The following is a 19,513-nucleotide window of genomic DNA, read 5'->3' as shown; positions in this document are numbered from 1 at the left end:
TATGACAAATCACATGTATCAATTTTTTTCCAGTAGCTTTACTGAGATATAATTCACATACCATGAAATCTACTCTTTTAAAATGTACAACTCAATCTCTGTGTGGTTGGCAGTACCCATGAGGTTTACCCAAGGTGCAATCGGACGCTAGCTGAAAAATAAACAACTTTTCTGAATGTATGAATCAGAGGTTTTCAGTATCTGTAAGGAGTTGTGTAATCTTTTCCACAACCTGATTCTATATAGGTTCATCACCCAAAACAGAAACTCCATAACCATTAAGTCATTCCATGTTCCCCCTTCCCTGGAGCTCCTAGCAACCACTAACTGACCTTATCACATATGATGTGGTCTTTTGCTCCTTGCTTCTTTCTTTTCTTTTCTTTTCTTTTCTTTCTTTCTTTCTTTCTTTCTTTTTTTTTGATGTATACCCCCCTTTTAAAAAATTTTTAATTTTTTTATTAACATATAATGTATTATTAGCCCCCAGGGGTATAGGTCTGTGATCTTTCATCTGGCATAACGTTTTCAAGGTTCATCCATGCTGTGGCATGCATCATTATTTTATTGACTTTTATGGCTAAATACTATTCCAATGTATGGATATACCACATATTGTTTGCTTATCAGTTGATGGACATTTGGATTGTTCCCATTTTTTGGCTATTATAAATAATATAGCTATAAACTTTTGTGTACAAGTTTTGTGTGGATATGTTTTCAATTCTCTAGAAGTCAAATTCCTGGGTCATACACTCTACATTTAACGCTTTGAGAAACTTCCAAAATGCTTTCCAAAGTGGCTGTGTCGTATGGTACATAGACATGAAGATCACCATGTCTTTTTGGTTGAATGGTCCTTTTAACACTGTGTCCCTCTCTCTCTCTAGTAATTTTCTTTGCCTTGAAGTCTATTTTATCTGATGATAATATCATCACTGTTGCCTTTTTAAAAATTATATTTGTATGGCCTATAATTTTTCATTCTTTTGCTTTAAAACCACCTATGTCACTGTATTCAAAATTAGTTCATTTGGAAATCTAATTACTGGATCATGCTTTTTATCTATCCCCCCAATCTCTGCCTTTAAATTGGCGTGATTAGGCAATTGGCATTAAGGGCAATTATTAATATGTTAGGGGTTACATTGCCATTTTTAAAAAAGATTTTTAAAATTTATTTATTTGACAGAGCGAGAGAGAGATCATAAGTAGGCAGAGAGAGAGGGGGAAGCAGGCTCCTTTCTGAGCAGAGAGCCTGATGTGGGGCTTGATCCCAGGACCCTGAGATCATGACCTGAGCCAAAGGCAGAGACTTAACCCACTGAGCCACCAGGCACCCCTATGTTGCCATTTTTAAACTTTGTTTTCTGTTTGTTTCCTCTCTTTCTCATTACAATGTTTCTTTTCCTATAGGTTGAAGGAACATTTTTTTTTATTCCATCTTCATTATTTATAAAGTTATCACTTTGTGTAGATTTCTTAGTGGTTCCTCTAAGTACCACCCTATGCATAATTTATACAGTCTACTATCAACTTTTTATTACTTCAAGTGAGGTATAGAGACCTGAACTCCCCTTAGGTTCCTTTACCCTCTCTACAGTCTCAGTATTCTTCCACATACACTGGTCACTACATTATTGTTTTAACTTTGGTTCCAACCACCAAATATGATTTAAAAAACTCACAAGGATAGTTCACGACATTTACCCCCAGTGGTACCCATTCTCATATTCCTCCTTCCATTCTGCAATTCCAGGCCATCTTATGTTATCATTTCCTTTCTGTTTAGAGAACTTTCTTTAGTCATGCTTTCAGAGTATGTCGGCTAGAAGCAAATTCTCTTAGCTTTCCTTTGTCTGAGAATGTTTTTATTTCCTTTTCGTTTCTGAAGGATAGTTTTGCTGGAAACAGAATTCATGGTTGACATTACTTTTCCTTCAGTACTTGAAAATTCTGCCATTATCTTCCAGCCTCCGTGGTTTTAAAACGATTATCATTTGAAATGGTGTTTTCCTAAAAGTAATGCATCATTTCACTCTGCTTTAAAGATTTCTTTCTTTGCATTCAGTTTTTAGGAGTTTAAATATGATGTGTCTTGGCATTGGTTCCTCTGGGTTTGTGCTGTTTGGGTCTATGATTTTATATATAAAATAATTTACATATAGAAACTTATAAATAATTTATAATAAGAAATACATATTTAGTCTTCATTCTTGCTCCTAATATAAAGCTCCTACAACTCTTGGAAATTTCCTAAATGATTATGAGCAATAATGATTATTTTTTGATATTCATAACAAATCCCCTTCAATCACACCTGAGTTTATGCTAATGAGATAACCTTTGGAAAGCTTTTAAGTATGGGGGCTGGTTGTCAGAGGAATCAACCATGGGATCAGAGGGCTGGAACGTGGAGCCTCATTCCCCAACCTCAGAGGATGGGAAAGAGGAGCTAGAGATTGAGTTCATTCACCAATGGTCAATGATTTAATCAATCATGACTACGTTACGAAGCCTCCATAAAAACCCAAAAGGATAGGGTTAGAGTCTCCAGGTTGGTGTATTTGCAGAGGTGCTGGGAGGATGACACGTCCAGAGAGAGCCTGGAAGCTCCATGCAACACATCTTGCTACATTTCCTTGCCCCATGCATCTTGTTCATCTACATGTGCCTGAATTCTATTCTTTTCTAAGAAACCAGTAATCTAGTAAATAAGCTGTTTTCCTGAGTTCTGTGAACTACACTAGCAAATTAATCAAACCTGGGGAGGGGGCCAAGGAATACTCAATTTATAGCCTGTCAGCTAGAGCACAACTAACAACCTGGACTTGTGACTGGCTTCTCAAGTTGGAGGGGGCAATCTTGTGGGACTGAGTCCTTAACCTATGGGATCTGACACTACCTATAGGTTGATAGTGTCAGGTCTGAGTTCCACTGTAGGACACCCAGCTGGTGTTCAGAACTGTTTAAGGTGTTAAAAACCCACAGGTCTGACATCAGAAGTGAAGTAATTCTTTACAGGAACCTGCTCAGCTTACTGAAGGCTGATCTTGGGCCGAATTTGGGAAGTTACCAGCCATTACTTCTTTGAATACATTTCCAGTCCCATTTGCTCTCTCCTCTCTTTCTGGGACTCCATTGATACAAATGTTTGCTCTATTGTTATTATCGCATAAATCCTTCTTGCTCAAACTAGGTAAATCCTATTGCTCTGTCTTCAAGTTCATTAATTCTAATTCTATCCTATAATCTCTAATCTACTATTGAGTTCTGGATACTTTTTGTTTTATTTTATTTATTTTATTTATTTTTGGTGATGTTTCTTACTTTGATATATTCCTTCTTTTTAAATTTCTTTGTTGAGATTTTCTATTTTTTTCATTTCTTTCAAGACAATTCATGATTATTTGCTAAAGCATTTTTGCAGAGGTTGCTTTAAAATCCTTATCAGGTAATTGCGACATCTGATTCATCTTGGTATAGGTATCAGCTATATTTTCTCATTCAAATTGTTTTTCCTGGTTCTTGGTATGATGAGTGAATTTTGAATACCCTGTAAACATTTTGGGTATTATACTAGGAGACTCCGGATCCTATATAGTCTTTTGTGGGTCTTTGTTTTTGTTTTTGTAAGCAGTCTCCTACTGAGGTGTAGCCCAAGGGCAAGGTGAACATGCATGTTCAGCTTCCTATTGAATCCTAATGCTACCAACCGAGCAAAAATGACACATAGACTCACGGTGCCTTACTGTAGGTAGCAATCCAGGTCTCCCTTCAGCCCTGTTGACATCTTCCTGGTGAAAAAGGGGCACCAATTCCCACTTTCTCACCGATTCCAAGTGTGGGTATAAATGAAGCTCCCTGCTAAGCCCCACTGTCACCAGGAAGGGGAAAAGCTAAAAGCTGGTATGTCTTGTCACTACAGTTCAGGGGCAGAAGCTCAACTCCCTGTTGACACGTTTGGAGTGGGGAGCAGGTGAGTGCCTCCCACTCCTTGGTTTATGGCGGCAGGAGGTACAGGCCTGGTTCACACTGGGTTCCATTCCAGTGACACAGGGGGTGTGCTGTGGTAACTAGCCCTGACTCATCACATCTCTTTGCTGCCAGGTAGAAATGGTGGCTCCTCTTACCTCTGGGACTCACTGGCCCTACTCCCATGGGACAAGTGGAACACTGCCTATTTTTGCTGGGGGACAGAAACTCAACTCCACCCTTAGCTCTGCCCACACTACCCAAGAGGGGAATCAGAACACAATCTGCTTCTACTGGGTGAGGAACAGAGTCTGCTCCCCACTTGGCCCCACAGACATTATCCCCAAAGGGAAATTGGCACATGCCTCCTTCCATTGAGAAGGGGAAGGCAGAACAGCTCCTTCCTTGGTTCCACCAACACTACCTGAGCCTGGGAATAAGAGCACCACCAACAGCTTCTGCTGTGCTGGGGACAGAAGACTAGCCCTGTTCAGACGTCACACCTCCCAAAGTGGAATCACAGTGTCACCTGCACGTGGCAAGAGGAATCTCTTGGAGATATTTTTTCCTCTGCCTTTTGTTCATTCCAGGGTGGCACCTTCTACAGCACCCTTTCTGGACTATATGGTTGGCAATGAGGAAAACCAGGGGAATCACTGGCATGTTCCTCAAGTTCTGAGACTCCCGTACAATCTGCCTTCTCTTTTCCACCTTTCCGAATCTTCCTATGCTTGTTTGTTATGTCATATCCATTTTTTTAGGAAGGAGGAGGGCTGGGAAGAGTGGGCATACTCAGAAATGGATCCCAGCACTTAGAAACATGTTCTATTCAACCAATTAATACATATTCTGCAAACTCCTACACAAAACGTTGACTTCTTCCTTTTTCTCCCTCCTTTTATCTTATACACATGTATTTACATATACAGTTTATTACATACCAATTACTGAGTTAGATTCGAGAAACAGAAAGACCAGTAAGACCTAACCTTTGTTCTTGAGGGCTTTGCCATCCATCAGGATAGAGTCTCACACAGGAACGTTAGAGGACAGTTTGGCAAGTACCAGGAAACAGATGTGAACAAACAGGGAAGGGAAAGGAGAGTGGTGTTGACTAATTCTTCCAGAGTGAGATGTCAAAGGCAGTTAAGATGGGCCCTGGAGAATAGAAGAAGGGCAGGGCATGGGCAAGACACACAGCTATGGGAGAATAAAATTGTCTAGAGAGAGATGAGGGGCTGAATCAGGACAGGATACTGCGTAGAAGCTAAGAAACTTATTTCCCTCTTTTACTATTATCAATAAAGCTGGTAATTTCATTTTTTCACTTGCCTGATATGAGTATCAAGCTACCCAGCATCTCCTAGTCTTAAGAATGATTTGCCCATACAAATATTTACTTCTCATGGATCTCATTTTCAAACCCTGTCTTCCTTGCCCACTCTCCATTACCTTCAGTGGGAAGCTTGTTTCTTTCCCAAAACTTTCTGCTGGAAGTTGCCTTCTTTTATCTCTAGCCCAGGCATTAAAAAGTGTAGAGATGTGAGAGATCAGTAGGACTGGCAGAGTATAGACCTCTGAGAAGCCACTACTCCATGTAAGCATTAGGACCCATTAATCTTTGTTATTGTCTATGAGTTTCTTGTAATTTCATTAACAGTGATTTGGGATTTACAAGAATAGAATAATATTGCCAGTAAGTTTAAAATGACAAGGACATCTTCCTTCTTTAATGCAGAACAATTTAATTTTGCTCTGTTCCAGGTAAGGAAAGAAGGGATTCCCTTGGCAATGAAGAGGTGAGATTCAAAGCACAATCCTTGGATTTTCTGTGTGGCCCACAGGGAGGCACGATCAGTATATCTGTCAGATAAACATGGCAGATGGTCACCAATGGAATAGTACTTCTTTCCAATGCAAGGATAAGATGACTCTGAATAACTCCAAGGGGACATCTCAAAGAGAGTCATATTCCATCACAGCCAGTACACTTTGAAATATTTAGTTGAACAATTTCAACGTGTAGTCTAAGGAGCACTAGGTCCATGAGATAATCCAAGAGAAGGAATTCTAAGAAATATTAACCCACTGTTTTCTAAAAATATTTGGCCACAGAACCCTTTTACTCTATGACGCTCTATTAAAATCCCAAAGGATACATGATCTACCAACACCTTTTGGAAAATCCTAACCTGATCAAATAATCCATTTTACAAAGGATGAAAGTGCTCTCTCTCTCTCTCCATCTCCCCAAATTCAATTAATTTGCTCAAGGTCGCCCCACTAGTTCCCAGGAGAGCTAGGCTAACTTCTAGTACTCCTTCAATGCTGACACACTCCTTTACCAGAGGAACCTTTTCTAAATGGGAATTTAATCATACTGGACTTCCTGATAAACAGCAAGATCATTAGTCACTTAATGTTAGTTATGTTTGAAAGCTTTCCCACAAAAGGGTTGACCTGAGAGAGGTTAGTATTATATGTCTCTTCTTTCAAGCAGCTATTTCAAGGTTGGTTTTACCTGGAGTAAAAGGAAATTTCTGTCTGTTTGGAAGAGTTCCATCTTGAAGATATTTCAATATTTCTTGCCACAGCACCCTTTCTGTGCTCGGTATTTTTAGCTCACTGTTTTCTATTTTGGCAGCTGAGAAGCTGCAGTTTGTAATTTTACCTCCAGCTTCATATTTCTTCTTAAAAGTGAATACAATGTCCTGTTTATAATAATAAAATCACTAGTTGGCAGAACGACATTAAATGGAAAAAAAAGAGAGAGAGAGAGAGAGAGAGAAAGCAATTGGAAAATTTAGAGCAAGCAATTTTAAGTGCCAAGTTTCACATTTGTAATGGTCCGGTGGAGGTCACTGGGCATCCTTTTTATTGAGGGGATAGTGAAGAAATAGATATCCACAAGTTCTCCTGTGAAAAACTATAGACACCACCTCCACTTCAAGGAAGCTCAGGTTTTACTAAAAAGTGATGTGATCCAAACTTCCACAATATTACTAACTATAGGAAAAATATAAAAATTATTTTAGTGTGGTATTTCCCCCCTCCAATATTTAGGTTTTCATTTTCCACTTTAATTGAGCTTTTAAGCTTCGGTTTCCTATTCCAGTTTAGCAACAAAGGAAACAAAATAATAAGAATGAAATTAGAAATAATTGGAGCCTGTCTCAGAAACAACCTTGGGGTTTCTTGGGCTTCTGGTGCAACCCCCTACAAGCAGTTTCCTTGGATCCAGTCTCTTCCTGATCCCCAAAGCCCTGCCGTATTGGTGCTGCTTGCTCTTTGCTTTTCTTTAACCTCAGATGCCCTGCTGAAGAGAGCTGCAGGTCTAGGCCATGCAAACAGGGATTCTCCAGAGACTGGGGGTGAAGGTCCAGAAAAATGGTGCTCGCGATCAGAAGGGCCAGATCACCCCTAGGAGTTCACACCAGCCTTCCTTCTTGAAAATTGCTAACCAACCATTTTTCTTTTCAAAATAAACACTATTTCTCTCAACTTCAGTTTGCAAAATATTACCCCAATTCCACTGGACTAAAAAACTGGAATTTTACTGACATAATTGGATTATGAGGTTTAAAGATTGATGGAACTTTTCTGTTCCAAATATAATTGTTCAAATACCAAACCTAAACGGGTATGTAGAAGTCCTTATGTAGCTAGAGCCAGAGGAATGCTGCAGGGTGCATCGCAGAGTGGCCCAGCAGCAGGGGTCAAGAAGCTATCAAAAGCATAGGAGTTGTGAGCCCTGGTATTGAAGGATCTGGGAGTCTTACAGGAATGTGTCACCTTTTCTGCAGCCACATCCTATCACTAAATGAAGACTGCTTTAGTCCCTCTAGCTCCCTCTATGCCTGCTCACTTTTCAGATACCGGTTCAAGCACCAATACCCTTGGCAGTGGCTCATACTGGTATCATACTGGTATCATCGTGCCATACTTTGCTGTAATTTGTCTCCCTGAGAAAGAATAAAGTCCTAAAGAACAAGAACTGGGCCTTTTTTGTCTCTGTATTTCCAGTAACTAACTTAGAATTTGGCATATATTACATACATCCATATAAAAATAATATGTATAAATAGATGTATATAGGAGAGAAGACAGGAAAAGGAAAAAGACATAGACGGTTTCATTTAGGAGTTTACAGAATATGTATTAACTTATTCATGTTTTTTAGTGGGTGCTCGGACTCATTCCAAATTCCTGTGACATTCCTAGGAACGTAATGTTGATAAAAACCTCTTTGAAGGCACTGCACCTCTGAGCAGAAGAAATCACAGTACTACAAACGCTTGTACCAAGCAACTCTCCCCTCCGGCACAATCCTACCCAATTATCGAATTTCCACTACCCATGGATGGTATTCAATTAATATTTGTCAGCTGAAAAACTAAGTGAATCTATCTTAAGACTGAAGAGGAGGAAAAGATAATCAGATAAAAGACTTCAGCATACCACAGACTTCTCTTTATGTTCATCTTTTATTGTAAAAATTAAGCAGTTAACTGATTACATACATAAATACATAAATAATTAATCTTGGTGCCCTCATAAGGTATATGGGTCAGGAGATAAGTGCAGTGTCCAGACAAAAGCATTAGTGTTCCAGAACAAAAAGCCAATGACACTTGTGTCCTCATTACTTCCTGTGCTTTCAGCCAACTGGGATCAATGGGATTTGCTCAGGCCCCACACACGGATTTATGGAAATTACTTAGTTTCAGCTAAGCTAATCCTTACAAAATAGGCAAGTGGCTAAAAAAGATTCTTACAAAGATCCACAGACTGAAGATGCTACTAAACTAATAATACTAATTCACTAATACTACTACTAAAACGGCAAAGTTGACATTTCTTCTGCCCCTAATATAAATTCATCACCAGCCACATGTATGTTTCAAAACAATGACTGCCAACCATATGCTACCCAGCAGATCCTTAGAAAAAAATAAAAACACTTAATCTGTTACTTCAAAGTAAAGGCGACATTTTAACAAGAAAAAAAATACTGATTTTTGAACAAAATAAAACAAAAAAACTCAGGTTTTGAAGACAAAATTTTTAAAAAGGGCATTTGAAATGTCATAAACTTGGAGACCTAAAACAATCTAAGCCTAAGATTGCACTACTGCAAAACTACTCATCTCTATACACTTAAACTCTGTGAGAGAATTTTCTACCTATTTTTTCAAGATGCCAACTGAAGAATAACCAAAGACTATGAACCTATTTTTTTAACTCTAAAAATATAGCACCTTTTAATTAGTTCACAAGAACTGACTGACATCATGAAAGATGAAAATTTATTAGCTGGATTGTATTTCTGAATATAATCAGTCAATAGGACTAAAACATGAGTATTATGATTTAGTAATTTCAATTATCTTCTTCTGAGGTATCTTTTTCAGTTATGATAACCATTAAATCTAAAACTAAGTATCAAAATATACAGAACTTATAATCAGAACTTTGTGTTTCTATATCACAGGTTGTGAAAGCAAAAATTTAAAAAAAAAACCATGAATTTCAATCACACTGCTCTCATCAAAAGTAAAATTATGAATGTGAACAGTTTACTATACCTTTTTAAAGGAAAGTATCTTCAAAATTTATTTTATTCTCATTTTTCCACTTTTATGTATATTTATAATGTACATAATAAATAAGCAAAGTGGTAAATATGCTTGTGATTTTAAAATAAAGACATAAATGTTATTGGGAATGCATGTTTCAAAAAACTTTAGAGATTACTACTTTAGGTATTGGGAAACAGTTGAAAGATTTTAACCTAAAGGAGTAAAAGAAATTAGATTTGAATTTTAGAAACATAATCCTAGCGATAATAGGCAATGAAAACGTGTTGGGAGGTTAAAGTGATTAAAAAAAAATCACTGATACTATGCTCATAGCAGTATACTACAGCTCGTCCTATAAGCTCCCTGGATCTGCGAATCCTTGCACAGCACACACAAGCATATTTTAACAGAGTTCTTCTGCAAAGCAAGGCCTCCTGTTCTGTGGTCTAATTCAGAGGCAACTGGGGCCAAAGAAAAAGGCAACGTGGAACCACCCGAGTGGAACTGAGAACACACTGGGCTGGCGGACTGTTGAAATGCCTTATTATTTATCTGTAGGCTAGGAATCAGGCTAGAAAAGATCAAGCACCTCTCTTTTCTGACAGTCCCATGTATAATTTTTAAAAGATATAAAAGTTATTTTAAAAAATAATTTGGGGGCACCTGGGTGGCTCAGTGGGTTAAAGCCTCTGCTTTCGGCCCAGGGTCCTGGGATCGAGCCCCACATCAGGCTCTCTGCTCAGTAGGAAGCCTGCATCCCCCTCTCTCTCTGCCTGCCTCTCTTCCTACTTGTGGTGTCTCTCTGTCAAATAAATAAATAAAATCTTTAAAAAAATTTTTGAAAAATAGAGCAATTTATAAAATGAAGTGAAATACTGCCCCTGCCTACCTCCTACTACCCTACCAAGTCTACCCATGATCACGACTGTCGATGTTCGATGTATTTCCTTCCAGACCATTTTCTATGCATATATATTTTTGTATATGCATATATACGTATGCATGGGTATATGCTTTTGGACAGTATTTTTATATTCTTTGGCTTTATTAAAAATAGGCTCATATTCACGCTGCTTTGAAACTTGTTTCTTTTACTTGACAACAGATGACAACCGCCCCTTTAGGACAGTCCACATGGATCTAGTTCCTTTTGGCAGCTGCAGGTAACACAACCTTGCTGGTATGACAAGGTTATTTAACCATCCCTTTGCTGGGGTGCCTGGGTGGCTTAGACGATTGAATGTCCGATGTTTGCTGTAGGCTCAGGTCATAATCTCAGGGTCATGGGACTGAGTCCCGAGATGGGCTCTGCACTCAGCAGGGAGTCTGACTGAGACTCTCCCTTTGCCCCTACCATGCCTGTGTACCCTCTCTCTATCTCTCAAATAAATAAATATATTTTTTTAAAAAGCCATCCCTTTGTTGAGGGACATGAACAGTGTCACTTTTACAACAGAGCAGCAATGAACATTCTTGTACATCTATCCTTGTATGCTTTGAGTAGGATGGGTTTCTGGAAGTCAAGTTTTTAGGTGAAAGGGTAGGTACATTTCAAATGTTGATAGTTACTGCAGAATGACTAGACTGACTTAAACTTCAAACAATGAAGTTCAACCATTCATTCTTACTAGATTTTTTTTTTTATAGATTCCGAGGTTTAGGGAAAGACCTCAGCAAATGAGCCCTTCAATTTGTATATGAGAAAATGATGGTTCAGAGAGAGTGGTTTGGGCCCAAGATCCCAAAGCCCCTGATGAGATCACAGACCAGCAGGAGTTCCACAAGTGGTGGTTACTATTGAAAGCCAGGACAGCAACTTGAGTTAAGTGACTGCAGATATAAACGTGTGGTCCATCAGAGCTACTAACAAGAAGGAAAGGCGACTGTCATCTCCTTTTCCTTGCCTACCCTTGGCAAGAAAAGAAAAAAAGGCATTTGTATCTTTAAGGAAAAAGATACAATAGCAAGAGGGAGCAGAGAAGGAGGATTCTCGAACTAGATGGAGTAAGGGGCACCAAGAGCGAAGGAATCATAAGTTCAGCTGCATGAAGTGAGCAAGTGTGGTGGAAAAGACTCTGACATGGGATGACCTTAGCAGAAAACCTTCCACAGCCTCAGTGGGTTGTATGAAAAGTTTCTTGGTTCTAAATATCTCCATGTGGCATCCAAAATGAATGCCAGTACTGAAACCAAATTCTGAAGAGAAATATCAGAAAAGAACTAACATCCCACAATGAAGAAACATCTTCAAAGAAGATGTTGTTATAAAAATACCACAAAAGTACTTTCCAACAAATTCCAGACCTAAAAGTAAAGCTTTAAAATGAAGCTCCAAGCACAGAAGCTTTGAATCCTTTGCTCTGTGCCTGAAGAGGCCCATTTAAAGGAAGGTACTTCTGACCAGATAACATTGTTGTTATTCCATCAGACCTTAGGGGACATAACAATGAGAAAAAGAGATGGCAACTGTTACCTTCTGAAATTAGAATGGTCAAGAACAAATGGCAGCAGGCTTTTTCTATAAAGGGCCACAGGGCCCTTTCCAGGCCATATGGTCTCTGTTGCAATTATTCAACCCTAATGCTACAGTGCACAAAGACAGCCATAAACGAAATATAACCAAATAAGCATGGCTGTGTTCCAATACAATTTAATGGATACTGAAATTTGAATTTCATACAATTTTCATGAAAGATTATTTTGTTTTGATTTTTTTTTCAGTCATTTAGAAATACAAAAACCATGCTTAGCTCATAGGCTATTCATAAATAGGCAGCGGGCTGGATTTAGCGTGTGGGCCATACTTTGCCCCCTTCTGGTACAGAGCACTTAAGTCTCAACTGAACTGAATTTGAAAGTTGGTAGAAAGATGGAAACATCTGAGGCCCATCCCTAAGAAAGTGAAGTTAGAAGACAGAAAGGTAGAAACATGTTGTTCTTAAAGAGTTTCAGACATTTACCTTAAATCTCTTCTCTTGCTGAATTCCTCTGGTGGGACTGTCCAGGGCAGGCCTTGAGGGAGACAGTCTAGAACTTCGGAAGAGAAATCAGAGAAATCCACACCATACTCTGTTAGTATTCCTTCTGTTTCAGGCTCAATTTCACCAGCCTGACCAAGGCTCTTAGCCAGCTGCCTGTGAACAGGACAGAGAGGAACAAGTATGTCAGTGAATAAATAGACCATAGGCATCCGTTTCCTCTCTGAAAGTGAGGGTAGTAAGCAAATCTTCAAAACCTCCTGTCCTTCCCCCAGCAAGAACACCATCACCAGTGAATGGGGGCTGAGGGGTAAGCAGAAGAGACAATGATACTCTTATCCTGTTAGATCCCTAACTACAGGATAATTTTAACTTTCTTCAGGAACTCTGATGTGGGGAGTTGGGCCAGATGGCCTCTCTTGGGCTTCCTGCAATTGTTTTTCTTGAAAAAGTCAAATCGAGGGGTACCTGGGTGGCTCAGTGGGTTAATGACTCTGCCTTCGGCTCAGGACGTGATCTCAGGGTCCTGGGATCAAGCCCCCCATCGCATCCGGCTCTCTGCTCAGCAGGGAGCCTGCTCCCCCCACCCCGCCCCTGCCTGCCTCTCTGCCTGCTTGTGATCTCTGTCTGTCAAATAAATGAATAAAATCTTTAAAAAAAACAGTCAAATTGATATTATTAAAAGCTTTTGTCAATCCCTTCTCTTACAAACACCTTTAGAGACAATTCTGATTAGCCCAGTTTGCTGTTAAATCATTAGTTTCACAGTGCCTATACCTTTTTTTTTAAAAAAAGATTTTATTTATTTATTTAATAGAGAGAGAGATCACAAGTAGGCAGAGAGGCAGGCAGAGAGAGAGGGGGAAGCTGGCTCTCCACTGAGCAGAGAGCCCAATGCGGCGCCTTGATCCCAGGACCCCGAGATCACCAACTGAGCCAAAGGCAGAGGCTTAACCCACTGAGCCACCCAGGCATCCCACAGCGCCTATATCTCAAGTCACACTCACTAGATTAGATCAGACACTTATATTTTTTCACAATTCTAATTTTTACCTTAATATTTTAAACTATTTTATCTGAACACACTACTAATATATTTTCACTGTAAGAAGTTAGAAAATACAGAAATGCGTCATGAAGAAAATTAAAATTAATAGCAATCTGCTCACTTGGCAAACTGCCATTCACATTTTGGGGTGTTGGTCCATTAAAAGTAAGTTGCTCCATTAGAAATAAATCACTGCATTTAACAGAATAGCTCTGATGCTCTGAGTAGGGTTCCATCTTTTAGAAGGCAACTATACCTCTTCATCTATGGGTCATCTATAAATATACCAAAATTGATCGTGCTCAATTCTAGTAAGTCCTGGCATACCACATTTAGGACATAAGTCAAAGTTCTGTGTAGAATACAGATAGGCAGCAGGAAATATGACATTCTTCCTGAAAGGGGTTTAGCTCAGGTATTAGGGTTTTCTCTGGAGCCATTCGATTTCTCTGAAGAAGATTGTGTTTCCTACGTAAGGGTAGGTGCCTGGCCACCAGAGTTCTTAGGTGCACCATGGCAGAGGGAGACTGGGGATGAGGTTGCCTCATGGGCAGACTTCTAACAAATTCCCATCTTCAGCCTTGCTACTGGAACAAGGCAGTAGTGGCAACAGGGCTGGCCCCACCTCTCATATGCCAGCCACGAGAAACCAGCCCAGAGTGGACACATACACCTACCCATAAGTTCCGTAGCCTATGGGGTGCCTGAGGGCTCCTCATATACAACATGGGCTCAGACTGAGTGTCATTTTCCCAGAAAGCATTATCAAAAAGCCAAAAGCAACAAAAATATGTGGGGAAAAAATACAGAAAGCTGCCAGGAAGGTCCATACATATTTGGAAATTAAACTAACAGGAGGCTAAATGAGAAATAAAAAGAGAATCAGACATATTTCAAACTGAATAAAACACAATATATCAATATTTGTGAGAAGCAGCTAAAGCATCGCTTTGAGGGAAATTCTGCTCTAAATAAATGTAATGCTCATGTTAGAAAAGAAGAAATGTCTCAAATTAGTGATCTAAAGCTTCTATCTTAAAAAATTGAAAAAAGAAGAGCAAATTAGATTTCAGGTAAGCAGAAGGAAGAAAATAATAAATAAGAATTAAGGGACAGAAAATGAATAGCCATAAAGAAAACCAATAAAATCAAAAGCTGATTCTTTGAAAAGAAAATAAAATAGAAAAGTTTCTAGTGAGGCTAATCAAGAAAAACAAGGAAAGACCCAAATTACCAATATCAGGAATGAGACAGGACACATCATTATAGATCCTATAAGCATTAAAAGGATAATAAGGGAATTATAAATGACTTAAAGGCAATATATTCAATATCTGGGATCAAATGGATAAATTCCCTGAAAGACAAACTGCCTAAGATTATTCAAGCTGAAACCAATACATGAATATTCTGTTTAAAACACTGAATTCACAGTATAAAAACCTTCTCACAAAGAAAACTCCAGGCCCAGATAGCTTCACTGGTAAATGTCACCAAGTATTTAAGAAAAGAATTAATACCAATTATATACAAACTCTTTCAGAATAGAGAAGAGGATGGGACACTTTCCAACTAGGCTCATGAAGTCACCATTACCTTGATACCAAAATCAGAGAAAGGGTGTGTAATATCAATATCCCTCATGAACACATTCTTAAACTACTTATGTAAGATTAACACACAGAATTCACCCTTGAACAATATGGGGTTGAATTGTGTGGGTCCACTTATATGCAGATTTTTAAAGATAAATACAGTACAGTAATATAAATATATTTTCCTTTCCTTATGATTTACTTAATAACATTTTCTTTTCTCTAGCTTATTTTATTGAAGGAATAGAGTCTATAATACATATAACATACAAAGTACATGTTAACTGACTGTTTATGTCATTGATAAGGCTTCCAAACAACAGGAGACTATTACTAGGCAAATTCTGGGGCAATTAAAAGTTAAACAGATTTTCTACTGTGCAAGAGGTCAGTGCATTGTTCAAGGGTCAACTGTATATATATTAAAAAAAGATAATACACCATGACCAAGTAAAGATTTAAAGATTGGTCCAGCATTCAAAAATCAATCAATATAATTCATCATATTAGCAAACAATGAGAAAAACATGCAATCATTTTGATAGATGCAGAAAAGCATTGGACAAAATTCAACATCCACTCATGATCAAAACTCTCAACAAAAGAGTAATGAATAGGAACAACCTCAATTTGATTAGTGGCGCCCAGGAAAACCCTAGCGCTAATACCACAACTTAATAGTGAAAACCTAAATGCTTTCCTCCACACCAGGAAGAAGACAAGGGTGTTAACGCTCACCAATACTATTAAACATGGGGTTGGAGGTCCTAGTAAGTATCATAAAGCAAGAGAAAGAAAGAAAAGCCATACATATTGAAAAAGAAGACTTCTACATTGCATGTAAGTGGGCCAAAGGACTACAATTTCCATTGCAGAAGTGACTAGCCTCCTACATAATGCCAGGCTTTTATAGAACACCCCTCTCACTCTATGAAAACCAATAGCCGGCACCCTGTGTATGACTTAGACTCTTCCTCAACTCATGACTTTGAATGTGGAGAGAATGACACAAAGACAAAAGGCGCTCAGGATTCATTCATGGCAGCTAGAGTGGTTTGTAGTGATAGCTGGTGGAAACAATGTCTAGTGGCAATGTTGATCTGTAAGAGCAGTGGTAGAAGCCATTGGCATTGTGGCCAAACTAATTCTGATAAAAGATGATGGCTGGGTTTCTCATCCTTGCCTCTCCAGATTTGCCTTGGTTCCTATCTACATTGTTTTTAAACATCCGAGACTCTTACTGTTTCTGTGAGTCCTTCAATATCCTTCTGATAAACTCCTTTTGCAACCAGAGTTAGTTTCTCTTATTTGCAATCAAGAAGCTAGACAGGGAGCTCTTGGCTGGCTCAGCTGGTAGGGAAGCAACTGTTGATTTCAGAGTTGTGAGTTTAAGCCCCACATTGAGTGCAGAGCTTACTTTCTTTAAAAAAAAAAAAAAAAAAAAAAAAAAAAGGTGCACCTGGGTGGCTCAGTTGGTTAACCACCTGCCTTTGGCTCAGGTCACGATCCTGGAGTTCCAGGATTGGAGTCCCAGGATTGAGTTTCATGTTGGGCTCCCTCTCCCTCTGCCTCCAGCTCTGCCTAGTTATGTGCTCATGCTCTCTCTATCAAATAAATAATAAATAAAATCTTAAAAAAAAAAAAAGTCCAGACAGTTCAAAGACTCAAGTCTCATTAATTTTCAAAATGATAATTTTTGAAATGACTATATTATTACCTGTGTTCACTAGAATGAAGTTTTTCCATTGAAGATTTAAGGAACCTGTTGTTACTGCCTCCAAGGTCTGAAGGACATTTTGGAAATAAATGGAACCTGAGTTATTTCCAACCCATCTATTATTTTCATAGCTTCCCAAGGTTCTGTTTCCTACATTCATCTTCTAATACCTATGTCTTTAACTGTCTGGGTTCTTGGTTCAAAGTACAAGAAACTAACTGGTTAAAAAAGGAATTTACTGAAAAGATATCAAACAGCTCACAGGAAAGTGAGATGCTTAGAGAACCTGAAAGAGGGATGGAAAAAAAGAATTACATGCTCAGTCTCTAAATTCCTGATTCCAGGCTAAGCTGAAAACTCAGGGACTTCCTATATGCATCAAATATGTATTTTGAATCTCTTGCAGCTGACAGGATAAGCTGAGGGGGGGGAGTTCAAAGGGCAATAAATCATCACATCATTGAATTCAGGATCTCACTAAATCTCTAATGTGAAAAGTGGAGGTACTAATCAGAAAGAATAGACTCAGGAGAACCAGACTCTCTCTTTTTCCCTCTCTACACACACACACACACACACACACACACACACACACACACTCTCTACTATATAGGAGGATGCAGAAAGGTCTGTGGACCTTGAATGTCTAGTTCCAACCGACCTTCCATTGTCATGAATCCTAAGTGGACTATGATAGGGTTATATCCATTCTACGGGTGGTCTCTGAAAAAAAGAAACTTCTACCCTGAGAGCAGAACTTCAAGCAATATATCCACAGTTTACTTTGGCTGAAGAAACATGGCCTGATGGGTAATTGCTATAAGTTTAGCCAGACAGATAGGGACCTGAAGGAAGAAAGATTGGAGTACTGGTGACAAGGACGTCTGGGGAAGAGACATGTGCATGAAATGGGTCTACTGAAATGAGCCCAGAGGATGACTCCTTGTGCACAGCAAAGGACTTCCACGGTGGAGGTAGGATGATCTGTCCAGAGAATGTCAACCAACCTCCCTCCCCAACCACCACTGTGCTTGCTCACTGGGACTACGAACAAAGTACAAAGTAGCAGGAACCTAGCTCCGTGGCATGAACCTCCTCTCACTAATAATGACTTGATGACCACACCTGCAGGATGCCAGCTTGCTGGCAGCAGCAACCAGCTCTGAGCCTCTGACTCAGAACCAGTCAGCACCGACTTGATAGCAGACTGAACTTGCTGAGCCCATCTATGATGCAGAGGGCAATCATTTCTCTCCATTAAAAGAAACATTAACTCTGGGTTGGGGTTTGCTACCTTCATTTGCTCCACCTGCCTTGCTTACAGAAACACAATCCATAGATGTACCAAATTATCTTTTAAGCTATTATGTTATATTACTCAACATCATAATTGAGGATTTCATCTTATAGAAGTAGCAAAGCCCACTGAATTCTCTGATTAGAATGGTGTAATATTGTACCAATGTACTAAATTGGGAGGCAACACATTTTAAGGTTGGAGGGCTATCCTCTAGGATACAAAGCTGCTCTTAATATCCTAAAGCTGAGCATATGGTCTGGGAACCAAGAGCACAAGGGAGGAGTGGGGCCTTTCAATATCATATTTAAGACCAACTTACAATAATACTCACCACTACAACTGAGAGATTTTAATATCTCTGGAGATATAGTCATGATTCTTCTGAATTGGAAGCTAAGACTCCAAGAATCCCAACTGATATAACAAGGCACAAAGTATACTGCCCATTTCCTAAAAAAAACATTTTTGCAATTCAAGCCAGCTGAGGGATGACTCAGAAGTAAAAGATTCAAAAGTTGTAAGAAATAATATAGTGAGACTAATCGTAGATTATGTTGAGACATTAAATTGCCAATATATAACCATTTTTTACCTGTAAAACAAAACTTCATAAGATTCTCCCCTACAGTACTTAAAAATCACATAAAAGAATTAATTATACATAAAATCAAATAGCATCCATAGTTTCTGGTAGAAGTATACACAATGACGTAGATCATATAGAGGTTTTAGAGAATGAAACTAATATGAAAAGAAACATATTCTTCTATGTGGTGATAGCATCAATACCAGTTTTTGTAAGGTAGACTTAAAGCACACTGGCTGCCCTATTCTTACTTGGTGACATTAGAGTGGCCCATTAGAGTGTCTGAAGTAGAAAAGGGCCTAAACATTTAAACAAAAGGCATTTTACAATATTCAACTTTTAAAACAAAATACTAAAATCTGGGAAGACCTCATTACTTAAAGATGGAAAGGCAACATTCTGGGCATTCTATTAAACAAGAAAACACCGAATGTTAAAAGGAAGAAAGAAACAAAGAAAAGAAATTGCAGAAGGATAAAAAAATACCCTGTAAGTATGTGGCTACAGAAATTACTATCTTGACCAAAGATATTCATGAGGCTATATCACCACTATAAGGAAAGAACTCGAAGTAAAGATGCAGGTGCAGAATAAAAAAAAAAATTAATTTCACAAAGGAAATAAAAACTAGTGCTTCAGACCTAGAAAATAAGTAGAAAAAAAAAATAAACCCACTACAAAAATGAAGGTCACACAGGAGGTAACTAATGAAGAACTGACTGAAAAAACATAAGG

The 19,513-nt window shown here is 38.7% G+C and overlaps 1 protein-coding gene across 1 annotated transcript in view; it reads right to left on the bottom strand.

Moving 5' to 3' along the window:
• Positions 1 to 19,513, bottom strand: part of DIS3L2 (DIS3 like 3'-5' exoribonuclease 2) — a 349,252-nt gene that overhangs the window by 153,325 nt on the left and 176,414 nt on the right. Inside the window, exon 9 of the mRNA XM_032857493.1 lies at positions 12,515 to 12,688. Within this exon, the coding sequence (XP_032713384.1) occupies positions 12,515 to 12,688 (174 nt within the window). The remainder of the gene's footprint in view (positions 1 to 12,514; positions 12,689 to 19,513) is intronic.

The sequence above is a fragment of the Lontra canadensis genome, unplaced genomic scaffold (assembly GCF_010015895.1).
Source record: "Lontra canadensis isolate GAN:19392208 unplaced genomic scaffold, GSC_riverotter_1.0 scaffold13, whole genome shotgun sequence".
Taxonomy (NCBI): Eukaryota; Metazoa; Chordata; class Mammalia; order Carnivora; family Mustelidae; genus Lontra; species Lontra canadensis.
The sequence above is the reverse complement of the archived record's forward strand: the minus strand, read 5'-3'. Positions and strand labels throughout refer to the sequence as shown.